The following is a 17,161-nucleotide window of genomic DNA, read 5'->3' as shown; positions in this document are numbered from 1 at the left end:
ACCATTCAGACTGATGGCAAGAGCCGAAGAAGCTATCTTTTTTTTTTGCATTTATTTTCTTCTAATCTCGCAGCACGAGGCGCAAGATGCACGCTGGAGCGCACCATACATAAAAGGCGGCCAAGGAATACGACCGTGGCTGCTAGAGAGCACCCCCCCTTCCCCCTTTTTTCATATCTGTGTCATATCTTAAACTGCTTGCTCTGGAGTACCATCTCAGTACAATACGAAAGGAACATGTTATTGTAAAAAGATGTCATTTCTTGATATGCATTTAACCATGAAGTTGGAAGTGGGTACTGTGGACCATTTAGGAGATATGGGGTGTTTTGTGATCATTCAATTTTGTGACAGGGTATGGCTCTATTACTGGCACGCCACACTTAATGAGCTGGCATGAAAATGCCTATATTTCTTGACATTAACAAGCTCTAAGGTCACCACAGAAAAAAAAAGGTCAAAAAGTGACTGCATGGACAAGACAAGACTGAATTGTGTATTGCCGTGGAACATTAAGGCCAGCATTGGACTCCTGCTGGCAGGTCAACTTGGTACCTGCTGTTGGGGCTCAGTGACTATGGGGTTCTGCTGCTGGGCACAAGGTTGCAGGTTTGGTACACAGCCACAGCTGCCTCAATTTCATAGGGGGGAAATGTAAACATGCTTGTTTACTTAGATTTAGGTGCACGTTAAAGAACCCCAGGTGGTCAGAATAGATTCGGAGCCCTTTACAACGCCCCTCATAACTCCACAGTTGCTTTGGGATGTCAAACCTCACAACTGGATTTCTTCTTTATTTGTAGCAACTGGCCGTGTTGCCGCCTGCAGTGAATGCTTTTGTTGTTTCCACAGGGAAAGGAGGCTGAGCCGCCTGCCCTGACTGTGAGCAAGTGCGTCCCTGCGGAATCGGCGGTCGTGTTGACACAGAGCTTCCTTACGGCTATACGCTGCTGGTCCATTCTGCAGTATCTAAAGAAAGGCAAGTACCGTAAAAACCCGCGTATAATACGAACCCGAATATAATACGAGGTGAAATTTCTGGGACAAGAAATGGAAAAAAAAGTTTTACCCGCATATAATACGAGTGGGAGAAACTCGGGGAAAACATTTATTTAAATCGGACTCAATACTTCATTCACTGTCGTCCTCCGCTGCGCTTTCATCGGACAATTCCTTGTCTGACATATCCTCCCAGAGGTACTCGTCGTCGGTGCCATCGAGCACTTTCGAGATCCCACACTTCTTGAAAGCACGACGCACAAGGTGTTGCGGAATAAGAGACGGAGCACTTTGAACTTAAGGAAACACGACAGATGTCCTTTCGCTTCGAGCGCATCAAGAAGACTGCTTTATTTTTCACTAGAAGGTATGGGAAATGGGAGAGAGTAGTGAGAAGGAGAAAGTCACAAAACACCATGCCACACAAACATTCTTGCACCACGTACGTGCGAAAAGCCATCGCCACAGGCCGGGCTGGCAGCGTCATGAGCCTCCGGGACATGAACGCCTGAGTGCAGAGGGGCTGTGCGGGGGCCCAAGGACCCGCGTGTCCGCAACTCCCCTGTGTGCAAGAAAGTTATCACCACCATCTCCACACTTGGAACGCACCACCGAAGCACCGCACCGCCGGTTCGTTTGTATACGTCGCGCCCGCCAGTAAGGCACGTAGTTCGAGGGGTATCAAGTGTCCGGCGCCTCTGAGAAGAAGTTCTCCTTGCCACTTCGTCGGTGGCCCGCAGCGCGGGGTTTAGCAACTGTCTGGCGCCGCTGGGGCGGGGGACCCTGGCTCCAGAATGGAGGATATACAACACAAGGTCTTCTGGGATGCTCGCCCATGCGTCCACGATCCACTTGCACAGCTTGGCTGGCGATGCCAGCCACGCTGTGGTCAGCATTGCCGATTTGCCCTAGCTGAAAGTTCTTCAACTTGCGCAACGAAATAACGTAGCGCTGGAAAGCCACCAGTAACTCTTCAAATGATTCCGGCAGCTTTTGAGAAATTGAAGTTCTCCGGCGCAATGAAAATCCTGCACGGCACATATACCGATAAATCCAATGTTTGCTTGCTTTGAAGGTGGATCTCGTTAGGCCTTTTTCTCTCGCAAGCTCCCTAGCTTTTGCCTGCATGAGCTCCACGCTCACAGCAAGATGCGCGGCTCGCTGTTCTCGGACGAATTCCATCAATCTGAGTTCAATATCCGGGAATGTCCCATTCTTCGGGCCGTGAAAGCTTCTTTGCGTTCCGTTGCACTCAAAAAGTGCTTCTTTTTGCCGTCGCCATCCGCGGATACTTCCCTCGGTGACGCCAAACTGCCTCCCGGCCGCACTGTTGCCGATTTCCTCTGCCGCTAAAATCACATTTCGCTTGAAAGCTGCCGAGTACTGCTTCCGTGCCCCAGACATCGTGCTCCTTCGCAAAAAACGATGCACGTCGCGAAGCGCGGTTAACACGTGAACTGCCAAGGTCCGCACTCAACAAAGAAAGAAACGATGCCGTAGCCACGCTGCAATAGCGAAGGCAAGCCGTAGCCAGGCAGCAATAACAAAGCCAAGTCGTAGCCATGCAGATATCACGAAGCCAAGCCGTAGCCACAGAGCAATAACGAAACCAAAACTTCGAGCCGAACTTTGACATTTTTGTCCGGATCCGCATATAGTACGAGGCGGAAATTTGGGACGCTAATAACAGGAAAAAAACCTCATACTATACGCGGGTTCTTACGGTACTTTTCATGGCTTCATTTCTTTTTTTGCATTTTCGCTCAATACTAAAGGCCATCCACTCACCATCCATGCAACGCAGGAGGGTAATGACATCTGTCAAACACCGCAGTGCTGCATATTGTTGGAGGATTCCCCACAATATGCAACTGCACTTTGCCCAATTGTGTAATGCACAGTTTTTGTTTTCCCCTACCCTTGCCCTGTCGGAAGGATGCTTCATTTAGCTGCCCCCCCCGCCCCTTGCTGTAATGCGATAAGGTGCTGAGGATACTTGCCCCAGCAGAAAAAAAATTACAGTGAATAGGGTTTGCTTTCTCTGATGTTTAAACCATTCTCTTTGTCCGGTCAAGTTGTAAGTCACATTGTCCTGGCATCTCAGTCATCCAATGCTTGATTAGTCAGTAATTGCCATGCTGAATTTATAAATGAAATCTTCCTCACCGTGCCATCACGAGTCACCTTTGAGAGAAAAATTAGGCACAGCATCCTGTAATGCATACTCCATTCCTGCAAACACCTTTGCTAGTCCGGAAGCAGTGAGCATTGTCACCAGCACCAGTACATTGGTTTAGGAGAGTTTATACAGCATGGTTTGGTATAGATAGTGCATGAAAACCAAAGGAAAAGGAAAGAAACAGAGACACACATAGTGCCAAGCGTGTTATTGTCTTCCCTTTGTCCTCATTTTTCGTGCATTACCTATACCAAATCACTGGCATCCTTTAGGCGGAGTAGTCTTTGTGTATTTGGTGCATGTGATAACAACGCTCTCGGGTAACCATGCGGTCACCAGCTCTCTCAAAACTGTTATTAATAAAAGTGATGTTGTGGATATCTTGGAGCACTATCACTTTAACTGGATTGCCTTTGCTATCCCTTTAACAAAATTCTTTCGAACATAGCACTTGAGGAAATGTACCAGCCTCCAGGAAGCAGTGATATACACTTTAACTGGATTGTCTTTCCTATCCTTTTAACAAAATTCTTTCGAACATAGCACTACATAGCACTTGAGGAAATGTAGCAGCCTCCAGGAAGCAGTGATATACTGGTTGAACAGTAAGGTCAAAGGGCACCTGACACCCCTGCAAATATTCTCGAATAAATTTAGTCTTAAAACATAGATATATCTTTGCAACGGGAGTATTGGATAGTTCTAGTTTTTTAATTTAGCTGTGCATTACAACATGCTATAGCTGCATTACCATTCTGTCTCATGAAAATTTGTATCTTTAATCTAATGTGTAACACTGTCCAAATATTAATATTCTTTTAATGGCTTCGTTATATATCGCTGCTTTAAGGTTACAAATTTTTTGTTCATACTGCTGCATCATAACAAGTTGCATATTGCAGTGTGTCTGCTTCGAGCATAGTGTCCTCGGGTTTGCAAATAAGTGCCGACTGTGACGAGGGCTGTTTTGTTTCCAGAACTGGCCCGGCTGTCACAACACATTCATCTGGAGGAGTGGCCCTGGTTCCAGTCCTTTCTTATAGAGTCGCTCATCTACCAGGTGTGTCTTTTCTGTGTCATTTGTGGTGAAAAATTGCGTGCCAGACATTAGCTAACGTTGGTACCCTTGCATTAGAAGACGTGACACAGCGTTGAAACTTGAGACAATTAGGCAGCATATGTTTGTGCTGTGCCCATGGTGAAGTTGGTCCTAGAAAAAACCCGTGCCACTTTGGACACGTGCTGCTAACTGCCTCATGTTCTGTGCTGTCTGTTGTCTTCAGATGAGTATAGATCCATGATTTGAAAACATGCTGCTCTTGTAGAGGTGGGTTGCTCTTGAAGGAGTGAAGCTGTTGTGCGTGAGTTTCCAGTATGTCAAGCAACCTCAGTGGACAGGCAGCTTTTTTCCTGCCTTCTCTTCCCCATGTGTCAAGTTTTCAAGTTTGTACTTGCTCAGAGTCAGCATGTATTGTTATTATTATTATTATTGTTGCTGTTGCTCTATATTATGCCTTTGTTGGTAATTCGTTTTTTATGTGTTATTGAAAATGAAGACGTTTGTATTTTGTAACATAAGTTATGCTAAAGAGCCTATCAATGCGATTTTGCAGCGACTGTCAGGTCTCTGCCATACAGACCCTTGGAAGGCTTTGGCAGACCCGGCAAGAAATGCGTGTAAATAAGAACTTGCAATAAGGGTTATTATTATTATTATTATTATTATTATTATTATTATTATTATTATTATTATTATTATTATTATTATTATTATTAATGTTGTTGTTGTTGTTGTTGTTGTTGTTGTTGTTGTTGTTGTTGTTGTTGTTGCTATTGTTATTGCTATTATTATTATTGACGTTATAAAAAGAATGTCTGCTCACTACATTGTAAATGACCGACTAGCCCTGGGCTTGCATTGCTACCAAATTAGATAAAATGAGTTGATCGACTAATTAATTGGTCCATAGGGTTTAATGTCATCCCATGGTAACTCTCAGACTATGACAAATGTAGTAATGGAGAGTTCCAGATTAATTTTGGCCACTGCTGATTTTTTAACACATGTACACACACCTAAATCTAAGTTACGCAAGCGTTCTTGCATTTCACGCCCATCGAAACGCAACCACCATAGCCAAAAATGGCGCCTTCGACCCCATGCTCAGCAGAACATCGTAGCCACTGAGCTGTCATGGCAGGTTTAATGAGTCTGGAGAGGGAAGGGTAACAGGGGGAGAAGACACTTGGGGGTGGGTATACAAAAAAGCAACAATCGAAATTTACTTTAGCTCTTGTCCTTTAAGTGGCAGCTGCACGTTTATGCTTGTTTGGTGTTATGACTGCATCACCATTGTAAGTATCCAAAGCTATTACATGAGTAAATTTGAGTCTTGTTAATCCACACACAAAAAATTTATTGATGTGAAAAGACGCAATTCCTTTTGCATTCTTGTTTAGGAATGGGCCCCTGAGTCATGTGTCCTGCTTGTTTCTCTCTCACTCAGGACCAGCCCAAAGAAGCCATTGCAAAGCTCTACAACGTAGCCGAGACGACAACCGATCCATCAACAAAGGTACTCAGTGTAGCCTATCTTTAAAGCTGTGTGTAAATTTTGTGTGAGGAGGTGCATTTTACACTTCAGTATTCGCTTGACCTTTTATAAGAAATTACAATTAGCTTTTGTCATCGTTTAGCATCAGTGCGCCTCGGTGCCACTGAGTGAGCGAGCACAGTGAAGGATGAAAGAGCGAATGCAGAGCGCAGTGGGAAATGAAAGACAGCGAAAGCGGAGGAGGTTATGGCGAAAATGTGAGGGGAAAAGCTTTGCGCTGCGCAAGACAGGCTCTGCGGCAACGACCGCTACAAGATCGCACCAGAGTAGCACACCGTTGTCTGTTCACCGATGGCATGTGGCAAGCTTATGCACCGATACCATATATGGAAACAAAGCACTGCATGAGCGGAGGTCTGTCTGCAGTGGCTGCTGTGAATTGTGCCCATGCGTCACCCACATGCTGCCTCTCACGATCTCCTGATTTGCGAGGCAGACGCACTACACTTTGCCCCTTTTACAATGTTGCGCACAAGACAGATTGTCCGCGCCAGCCAATATATTGCAAAATGAAAACACGTATAGAGCTGCGCTTAAATTTTGTATACTGGAGTATCGTAATCGTCGGTGAATTTTTAACTTTTTCTTTGAGCCATAGAAGTATGTGATGTTCCCTTTGGTAAACAATATAGTGGCTTGTTTGCCATCACACAAAATTAAAAGCTGTGAAGGCTCTATTTAGCCACTTTCCACTGTTGCAGTATCTAAGTCATTTCATTGCATTGCACCATTCGAGAAAATATTAAATAACTAATGTTGGTATACCGTGAAAACGTTTGTCCTGAAAGGTACGTTGTGCTCATGTTAATTGTTGCATCATGACCAATAGGATTTACTTGTGAACTTTGTAATGTTTCTGGCTGACTCTTTCTCTCTCTCTTTTCTTTTTTTGTTTTTTTTTATAGAACAAGGTCAACCTTCAGTTAGCCAGCTGCTTTCATTCCTTCGGGGAGTCCTCAGTAAGTAACCTGATGTGTCATATCAAAACAGTGCTGTATCACTCGCATGCTCTTGTGAGCACTTGAGCTCAGCAAAAGGATGCGTAATTTTTCACAAAACTGCAGTCAGATTCCACACTGCTGAAAACGAACACAGCTTCACTGGTAACACGAGGTAAATTAGATGACGGTGATTGCTGACAGCTCACGTCAATAGTACTGTGCGGCACGTATGAGCCATTTTCTTTCGTGTGTATAGATTTCTTGCGTGCAAATTTTTCAAAGCTGGTAGCGCATTATTTTGTAATTAAAACCTTGTTGTCTACCTCAATGTCTGAAAATGTAATCTCATATTAATAGCTTGCAGTCTTGACTATCACTTCTCTCCTACTACACCTCTTCAATTAACTTTTCTCTACTGTAAACTTCAATTTGGTTCAATCCGCTTGAATTTTGTTTTTCTAGAATGTGCTAGAAATTTGTATGCCCTTAGCTGACAAGGTCTTTTAATTGAAAGAGTCCTTCCAATGGGCTGGGGTGATGTTTAAAAACTAAAAGGTGTGGTCATCCTTGCTCCTCCTCAGGCAGCTTGTTCCAAGCTTCTGGATGTTGTGTGCTCGTTGCCTGAGACCTCGGTGGCTGCCTCAGCTACACCATACCACACACCAGAAACACTGCATAGAAAACCTGGTGAGTAATGTTCTGTTCAGATCCCCTGGTGCTTTCCAAGTGCAAGAATTCTTAAGAGGCATGTGCCTTGCAGGTTTAACTAGCGCACAACTTAAGATGGGATGAAACAACACAGACACAGGGCAAGAACCTGTCCTATGTTGGCCTTCTTTCATTCCATCTTAAAGTGTGTGCTTGTAAAAGCTGTAAGTGTGGACTAACAAACCTAGCAAGACATTCTTTGAAGCAACCTCCCTGTGTGTACTAACCTCAGGTTAGTTGACAAATAGTGAAGGCAATATTCCATACACCTCCAGTCAGTTGGCATTCTTTTCTAAATATTATTGCGTGTGTTAAAGTTAGTAAAATTGATGTTCGTAAAATTCGTAAATAGATTTCATTGGTTTGCATTGATATGTGACTGCATAATGGGCATAAGTAGGTGTTTACATATATATTTTAAAAATACATACGTATAGGTAGCTGCAGTTTTGCTGTAGTGGCTTGACCTATTTGCTGAACCTTGCTACTAGAATGCTAACAGTCAGGTATAAAGCAAATTGGCTTTTCCCCGACTTTACATGGATTGCTCTGGCCATGAAAACTGGGCTAATCCCGGAGACACTGTAATCAAAGCTTGGCCTATCCCAGTAACAGTGCAACCAAAGGTGGTCACTTGGCGGGCTGACCATGATACCGGTGCATAATATGTGCTCTCAAAAGCATATTTATGCGGTTTGTAACACGGGCCAATCCTGGAGGCAGCAGAGTGTCACTCACCCACACACCTCACACCATTAACCAATAGAGCTAACCAGCAAATATACCCAACAACATATCTCGGAGGTCTACCGAGGAAATTATTAAGCTTGACTTTGGCAACCATTGTTCTATGGTTTCTGCCCATTTTTTTCTATTAATATAAAAGTCTTTGTACATTCATTCATTGTTCATGATGCTCTTGCAGAACGGAAGTTAGTGTTTGCCTGCTATGACAGGGCGGAGGTGCTTCGCTTCTGTATGAAGACCCTGATAACATGTTTTAAGGTAAATCTGCACTTTCTTGATTTCATATTTTTCACTCCATTCATTATAAATACTGCAAGTGTAAGGTAAGGATACACAGTAGTCCTTGTTTGCTGATATAATTAGCTAACATTTTGCAATGACAAGGACCTCATAACTTCGGAGATTTGTTCATGACTCCAGTCTGGGCATTTATATAGCCAAATATTGCACTGAAGTCATAGGGTAGAATCAAATGGTATTTGTTGTGAGTCCTATTTGTTTGGTCAAGAATTGGACGTAGCGTCCACATACAAAGGTAGTATAAAGAATGTGGCTGTTGTTGCCTTTGGCCATCATTTGATCGCTAAGGTATGATCTAAATTTTCAATCAAATTTGTTATTATTGGCTTCAAAAGAGCACTTCAAATGCCCTCAAACCAGTTATATATCAACTCACTGGGACTGGAGTGGTCGCTGATACATGGGCAGCTTCAACTACCGTATTTACATGATTGTAAGTCGACCCCTTTTTTAATATTTGAAAGTCTGAAGTTGGGGGGTCGACTTACAATCGAAACCAAAACATGGCCCCGCCAAAAAAAGCGATACAAGCAAGAGCTACAACGTAGTTACAATTTTATGTTTGCTCTATGGCCCTACCCGTATCTAGCGCCACTGTTCCCATTTGCGGCGGCACCCTCACAACGGCGGCGCTTGCGGGGAGTATTGGTAGTTCATAGAAGAGCAGACACCGCTCGTGGGTTTCTCTTTCTCTGTTTAAAGGCTAGACGCGTTCCACTTGAGTGCCGGCTACGTGCTACATCTCTGCTTCCCCAGTCGTCATGAGTGCTGCAGGCCCACTAATCGTTCGGCACTCGTTCACAGCAGCGTTCAAGGGGGCTGCCATCCTTTACGCCGAAGAAACAAATCACTGCGCAGCGGGCCGCAATTTCGATTTTTCTAAACGGGTGGTGCGAGAGTGGCGACTGCTGTGAAGCGAAATTTTCACCCTGTGACGGCAAGTGACAAATTTCCCACGTGCCGAAGTCTGGACGCTTTCCGGAGCTGTACGCTAAGCTTGCGGCGTACGTCGCTGAAATGCGTGATCGGTCCCTGCCATTGAAGTGCGACGTGATCATGAAACAAGCCCGGACCTTCGCCTTAATTTTAAGGTTCTGCTCCGCCGCGAGTACAACGAGTAGCTGGCGGCAGAAGACTGCGAAATTACGCCAACCGGACCTGTCAAAAGAGCCTCCGTGATGGCTGCGTATGGTTGGGTGCATTTGGCTTGGGCTGCTGTTCTGCAAGATGTCTTGGTGCGGTAGTTTGCCAAATTTGAAATTTCGCTGGACCACGACGCGCTGTGGGACCGCAGCAACGATGACGATGGCAGCACTAGCGAAGACGAGTAGTCGAATGACCATGTCAGCTACTAATCAATTTTCGTTATCGAATGCGCCCTCGGGTATGCTCTCTTATCTTTTTTTTCGGTCAAGCGATTTGGGGGGGTCGACTTACATTCGAGTCGACTTACAATCGCATAAATACGGTACGATAAAGCCAGCAGCATATGGAATCGACATAGTTGCATAGAGTTCTATCAATATTGCGAAGGCCTTCGAGCAACAAGGGAGCATGTGTCCGCCTTCTACACTAGCAGCATAAGTAACACTTATGAGGGAAAATAACAATAAACCATGCATTCACCTTATAAAAATAATAAAGATAATTAATTTTCATGCATCATTGAAGAGTGTGGTAGCCACGACATGACGAGGTCATGACATCCAGTAGCCGCTATGTTACAGAGTGCTCAAAGGGATCATCCAGCCTTAATTCATCATAAATGCGCCAATGGAACAACATAACAAAGAAATTTAGTTAAAAGTTCTTGTGAACTGTATAAACATTGAAGCATTTTTTTTCTTTTCTTTTTCCTTTTTTTTTTCATTTTTTAATTAGTGTTCAGAAAGGGTTACTTTCAGGATCGAGGAATGGTTGCTTGAGTCACTGACAAGAACTGGACTTGGCATGTAGCAGCAACTCAACGCTGTTGAGTTTGAAAATTCTTGAGAGGTTTCAGGGCCATTGACTAACCATTGATTGAAAAGTACCAACATGACGCTGGCATGCACGGCAATGATATGACACTAAAGCACTTTTACACTATCTCATAATCAAGGCTTGTGCTCATATATGCGTTCGTGTGTTGTTGGTACTCCTTGTTATGGTATACTTAAACAGTGTCCCTGATGGATAGATGGATGGAAGACTTTATTCATAGGCAGAAGGTTGGGAGATGATGGGTTCTTGGTCGCAATCTTCAGTGCTTATTGCTCTGCCTTACCTTTCAGGACAAAGTTCTCATGCAGTTTAGCCGAGACGACCTTGCTCTGGGCCACTTGATAGTGATGACCCAGTACGACTGGCCTGAGGAAGAGCCACTCTTTCTTAAGCTCCTTGACGTCATCAAAAAGCAGGGGAACTTCTGCTATGGCCTCTTCTTCAACTACCTCATCAGTATCCTTTGCCCCTGCCAAATGAGGGCACAGCAAATTCAATAAAATATTACAGTTGCTATGCCATGAACCACACGTTGAGCTTGGTAAAAAACACAGTCTGCAGATAGCATCCGCTGCTGTGAACATCTCAGCCAAATTTTTGCAGTCGTTCGCAGCTCATGGAGCTCACAAGCGAAGCGCAAAGTCGCCTTTTTCTCAAGCACTCTTTTCAAACAGAGGCTTTTTCCTCACCCGTTTCGAAGCTGCCGGCGCCTTGCATATGTCGTCAGATGCAAGATTCCCATAAACAACTGCTATTGGCCGATAGCTGACGTCAATAAAGGATGTTTGGATCATTGCACTTCTTCCTACTGTTACAGTGTGCACTTATTGATGCATCTTACTAAACTGTCCAAAGTAAGCAAAAGCTTGCATTTTGAATTCTGATAAAAAGGTATGTGTTTCCAGAAGAAGCCAGCTATAATCTTCTCATGCTCAGCTGCACCTGCCCATGAAGGAATTAAACTTCACGCTTCTTATCGATGTCGTAGCCATCTGGTCTTGCTAATTTTGATTAGTTTTGAACAGTCAACTAGCGTTGAATCACACGAAACATAAGACCACACATGCGTTTGCCAGTGTGTGCTTGCTGTACAGATAAGTGTGAAAGGAAATATGCTGCTCATGCCACTACGTACGAGAAAACACAGCTGCGCATAGCTATATACTGTATTTACTCACATAATGAATGCACTTTTTTTCTTTTCAGAAAAATATGCGCAAAGTTGGGGGGTGCGTTTATTACGTGTGGTAAAATGTTGAGAATTTTTTCTTTTCTGCGGCCACCTCTAAAAAAGTCAGTTTCCCCCAAAATGTGAACCATCCATTGCGATAGCGAATGTGTAGGCAGCTACACGAAGTAAGGATAGTAGTCTTAACGGCTGTATAAACTTGCAAACATTCGCTTCAACACAAACTGAACGGTGAGAACGCAGCACGCACAAAGGTACCAGCCGCCATCAACTCAGCCCCCGAAGCAGATCACTTTGAATATCGGGTGCGCCAAGGCTGCGTAATGCGCAGTTGGTGCCGGAGTAAAATGCCATGCACCTGCCTCCCCCCCGGCGCCATGCACGAGACGGAAGACGCCATCTTTCCTTCCTGCTTTCCTCCCTTGCACGCGGGAGATTGAGCCGTGATTGTCGGGACCCCTCGGGCGCCCCTCCCCTGTCCCTGGGGCCTTTTGGGCGTCGAAAGATGGCGCACGAGATTGAGCTGCAATCATCGGCTTCCCTCGTGTGCTTTCACTCACACCTACACCATGTGGCGCGCGGTGAGGATGACGACGGAAAAAATGCACCTGGAGCGTTCATATAATTGCTATCGCAACAAAAGTAGGAGACACGGAACGAATCAGCGTCCGACATGGTGTCGGACACAATCGCACCTGCCGAACGCCATATCAGACGCTAAATCATACCATGTGTCTACTTCACAGCAGCAAGTTCAGAGTGCAATCATTACATGAGAAAAAGAAGAAAAAGACACACTTCTTGATAGGAAAAGTGAGGGCTGCATTCATTATGCAAGTGGATTCATTATGCGAGTAAATACGGTAATACAGTGTAGCACAGCGGAGGGATCAGACACCGTGAATTCAATCGTAAGTTGAGGGATAGCCTTAGAGTTTGGTGCACCGTAGGCACCGATACAAGTAGTGGTGTCTACTATATGAACATCCAAAATCAAATTTGAACTGCCCACCACAGTGACGTTTTGTAAGCGGAGCATTGTGGGCCCCGCCCTGCTCTTCGGTAGGATTCTTAGGCATTGAGAAGGCATTGAAGAAGGAGTGGGAGCACCACGAAGGGAATGAGAGGCGATCTTTGATTGTCAATAACTCCGCTTCTGCTGAACACATTGAAGTACTTTTTTCTGCCAAGTATATCTGCAATAGTGTATCTTAACGTCAACACGCTACATATCTAAGCGTTTTGACCACTGTATGAAGGTCAGGGAATTTTCTGGCAGGGGTGACGTCTTCCGTTATTCCTTTTTTGTTAGAACTGTTCGAGATTGGAAATGTTTGCCATCGAGCATTGTATGCATCACAGAAAATGATGCATTTTTCCACGTGTTGAAATAATTTGTTCATTATGGCCGAGGCATAAAAGCGATAGCTGATCGGATCAAGGGAAAGGGCACTGAACTGAGGGCGTGAAACCCATTATTTATGTTTCAAAAGCTGAACGTGCTGCTGCTAAAAAGGCCCCACTGTTATCTTTTCAACAATCTACGCTTCATAATCATCCCTAAAAATGTCAAAATTTCAATAAAACCCTGCAATAACTGTTGAACCCATAAGCAATATGAATGTCACCCATTACCTCGTCTGGTTTTCCCCCTAATTGCAGAGTACTTTTCATGCAAAAGTGGCAACGGGAAACTGAAGTCACAAGAAACTGAAAAATTAAGCGATCTACTAAGGGAGAGAGCCAAGGCAACAGCCAAACAGGAAGAAAGAGCAAAAATTTGCAAATTTAGCCGTTGTTTGTGAAAATATTTATGGATGAAAATCTTTTTATTTAAAAAGGAAGTAGAGAAAATGCTGCCGGAAGTGGAGAATGATTCCGTGTGTTTTCAATGGCACTTCTGCAGTTATCAGTGGAGCCGCCCGACGTAGACACTTCTCTGCCGTGCTTATGTGGGTGTTTTTCTAACCTTCTGCGGTAGCCGCAGTATATCTAGAACCACAGCGGCCTGCGCTCTACGCGGTTGTACAGGACTGGCAGCCATGCATCATTACGCAATTTCTCAAATAACAATATGAGTCGGTTTTGGCATAGAAATTCCTACAATGTACTAAAGGGAACGCTGGCGCTTCAATCGTTGATCCGCCATGGCAATGATGGGAAGTACATGGATTTGTCTAATCGTGCTTGTGGATTCATTTATTACGCTTTGTATGCGTTCATATCGTAAATTTCAGAGCAATGTATACTTTTCTAAGCGCAGAAGACGTTTCTAACACAAACAATTGCTGTAATTGCAACGGTTCATCTTGTCGAGGTGGCCAAATCGAAACGCGCCTAGCATCACAAAGCACTGGCGTGCCCGCGATAAATTCATAAGGACGTTGTCACTTGTCGATGCGTGCGACAGAGGCACAATGGTTTCAATGGTTTCTGTGCCTAGACGTGCTGCGTTCGAATCCTGCGGTCGGACAGTTTTAATAATGTGTATGTATATAATTGTACATTGTTGAAAATGACGAGATTAGAAAGTCAAGAAGCCGTATGAAACCAGAAGAATGAAGTTTAGGCAAATCCGTGTACTTCCCATAATTTCCATGCCGGCTCAACCGCTCCCATTGCAGCTCCCGTAAACACTACTGCAAAAGTTCCCCTTAGTAATTATTGCATGAAACTCTATAGGCTTTGGCACTTCACTTGGTAGAGCAGTAAACGAGGGACCCAACAGAACTGTGACTGCTCCGCAATTATATCCTTCACTATAATTCGTCCAGAGCTCATTCAAAAAACACTACTAGAAATCTTCATTTTATGATTTCGCTTGTTTACTTGTTCTTCGCTGTGTCTTTACTGCCTTTCTTTCCTGCACGAGTCAATTTGATGTCGTTACTAGTCTACCAAGTAAAAAAAGAAAACCAAGAGTTGTATATCACAGGCGTACTTGTGAGATACTATACCCTATTTCATTTCTGTTTTGCGGGTTTATGTGCCTTTATAGCAAGCGGTGGTAATTATCAACGTTTGTACTAGTAAAAGTAGACCAGCCCCTCATTTGCATAGAAAAGTTACCTTGGGGGCTGGGCCCCCCCTCCCCCTTGAAAAAAAATTTCAGTACGTGCCTGTTTCTTATGAGGAAGTGATATAAGGTACAGCCTCTGAATTGTCTTGGCACTTGAGCTTTGATGCCTCTCAAAAATGGCATTTGCTTCCCTCAGTCCATTTAGGATTGTTTTTAAAAATTTTGTATCTGTATTGGCAAGCTATCTGGAAAATAGTTTCCTCAGCAGAATATTTTCAGATGCTGACATGCTGGAGGAATTTATGTACATCACTACTAGCAATGGAGGTGGAGTCACTCTGGACCTATTGCCAACTTCCACCACTCAGGTTGGAAGGTGAGATGATTGGCAGTTCCTCGTAGTTCTTCGCTGACTATGTTTACTTATTAATTTGCACTGGCACGATAAAAATGTTTAACTTCTTTTTGTGTGTTTGTGCTTGCTTAAGTTTGAAGCACTTCCCCTGCATGTGCTCTTGTTCATGGTTACAATATCTGCATCACCTAAATGTAAATAAATCAGTAATATGTGTGTCTTCAGTACTTCCTTTGCTGACAGCAGCTGGGACCACTGATGCCTTTCTGTGCACCCTAATTACATACATTGTTACAAACAAAAATGACAAATATTTTTTTCTGGCATAAGCTAAAAGCTGTGTGCTGTTTTGCCATGCTCTGCTGACAGTGTGGATGCACGCTGCAGGCAGAGAGCTGTGACACGGGGAGTCAACAAAGGAGCCAAAGAGGACCTGAAACTGGCCATGGAGAAGCAGATGGCACGCTGCGATGATGACCTTGAGCAGCTTCTGGTCAACTTTGTCCAGCAGGAGCGAGAGCTTCTTGAGCAGCAGCTCTGAGTGCAGAGCTCAGCTGGGAGCCGAATTTCCCTTCTCGATGATCTCAGCAAAGCACTCCTGATCGTCGGGGCATACCTTTGCCCTGTTGTAGAGTGCACCGTAATGCCACTTTCTCGTCAATTGCAAGGTTGCCAAGTAATGATAAGTTTCAGCTATCTGCAGCAGTTTCAGCTAGCATATTGCACCAGATGGTGCTGCATTTCTGTTTGCAGGGCTCTTAAATGCCATCTAGGGGGAAATCCTAGCAGCATAGGAAGCAGTGCCAATGTAGATCCATGTTGGGTCACAGCAGTCTTGCATTGGGCAACACTGGCATGGCATTCCTTCTGCTTACGGTGCTACTTAACATGGTTAGGGTTCAAAAAGGACCGTGAGGCTGGCAATGCATTTTGATAAAGTGACTCTGCAATTGACTGCAAGATTTTATTGTTGCAAGGCTGTGGAAAAAAGCAAAGAGAATAGGAAGAGATGCTTATCGTGGGGAAATGAAGTTCAGCTGGCTTCTTACTAAAGGAAGAAAGTTGAACTGATCCTTGGCCAACTTTACCTCGATTTGTACAAATGAGGTTTGTGATGGTTTTACCTCCAATGCTGTGGCACCACGTATGAAAAGGAGAGTGCTAATCTTGGCCTAACGATCTCTTTGAAACTGTAGAGTTTAGAGGAAAAGCCTGTCATTGTGCGGCTCATTTATCTTGGACGCAGCAGAAAAATGTATTCATTTTCAGTTGTGATCGTGCACTTTCTTTTTTTCCCAGCATCAAGATTTACACCTGTGGTTAAAATGCAGACTCTTACTCGCAGCTGTTATCTGTTGCCACTGTGTGGTCATGATACATTCATCTAGGAGCACTGCAGTTAACAGCGGCAGTAGTTAAAGACAAGTACAGTCTTAACACTTCTGCCTCTACTAAGAAAAACCTCATCAATGACAGTCATGTTAAATTATTTCCCACCATGACATTGTTTCCTGCAAAGAACATCAGTAATGATGGACATGACTAAGCAGCAGAAGCAGTTACGTGCATTACGGGGAAAGGAAATGCTAGCTTATAACAATTGCATTGTACCAGCAGTTTCTATAAAGTGTACCCTGCTAATGTATTGGCCATGGCACACAATGCTCAATAAAATAAAATTTAAAAATGTTGGATATGGTTTGTGCAACATTGCGTTTTTATTTGTTTAAAACACCATTTCCCATCAAGAAAAGAAAAGCTTGCTCGCCTTTATTTCTAGCCATAGAAAGTACATTCGTACAAAAAGCTAGAAAATGTTATTTGAGTGAAAATTCAATATTTATAGTGATTTTTTATTTGGGTTTGGTTTGCTGAACTTTCCGCACAATAACGGGGAAGAGTGTGGGAGGGGGGGCTCATTCCAGCACATGCCGAACTGGTGTTGACTGGATTAAGCTCTCTGTGCTTAAATAAGAATTTTGGGGTATCAATCTCTGCATAACAAAAATAATGCATTCGTGGGATTCACCTAGAGTTTTGTGTACATCGAAGCACGTCTAGCAACTTTCTGTTCTGCCAAAGTAATGCAGCGCGTCACATCACCATTTTAGGCACACTTCCGACTG

General features: G+C 44.0%; 1 protein-coding gene across 2 annotated transcripts in view; it reads left to right on the top strand.

Annotated features, from left to right (window-relative positions):
• The window catches only part of IntS10 (integrator complex subunit 10), a 31,532-nt gene extending 14,803 nt beyond the window's left edge, over window positions 1-16,729 (top strand). The window contains exons 12-20 of one of the 2 annotated variants that reach the window (XM_065427253.2): window positions 853-979; window positions 4,156-4,238; window positions 5,686-5,754; window positions 6,699-6,752; window positions 7,316-7,421; window positions 8,368-8,447; window positions 10,763-10,928; window positions 14,960-15,056; window positions 15,405-16,729. In XM_065427253.2, coding sequence (XP_065283325.1) covers window positions 853-979; window positions 4,156-4,238; window positions 5,686-5,754; window positions 6,699-6,752; window positions 7,316-7,421; window positions 8,368-8,447; window positions 10,763-10,928; window positions 14,960-15,056; window positions 15,405-15,576 — 954 coding nt within the window. In that variant the 3' untranslated portion in view covers window positions 15,577-16,729. The remainder of the gene's footprint in view (window positions 1-852; window positions 980-4,155; window positions 4,239-5,685; window positions 5,755-6,698; window positions 6,753-7,315; window positions 7,422-8,367; window positions 8,448-10,762; window positions 10,929-14,959; window positions 15,057-15,404) is intronic. The other variant, XM_065427254.2, reaches the window with a different exon arrangement.
• Window positions 16,730-17,161: the final 432 nt, after the last annotated feature.

The sequence above is a fragment of the Dermacentor albipictus genome, chromosome 4 (assembly GCF_038994185.2).
Source record: "Dermacentor albipictus isolate Rhodes 1998 colony chromosome 4, USDA_Dalb.pri_finalv2, whole genome shotgun sequence".
NCBI classification, from domain to species: Eukaryota; Metazoa; Arthropoda; class Arachnida; order Ixodida; family Ixodidae; genus Dermacentor; species Dermacentor albipictus.
Note: the sequence above shows the minus strand (reverse complement) of the source record. Positions and strands in the feature narration are given on the sequence as shown.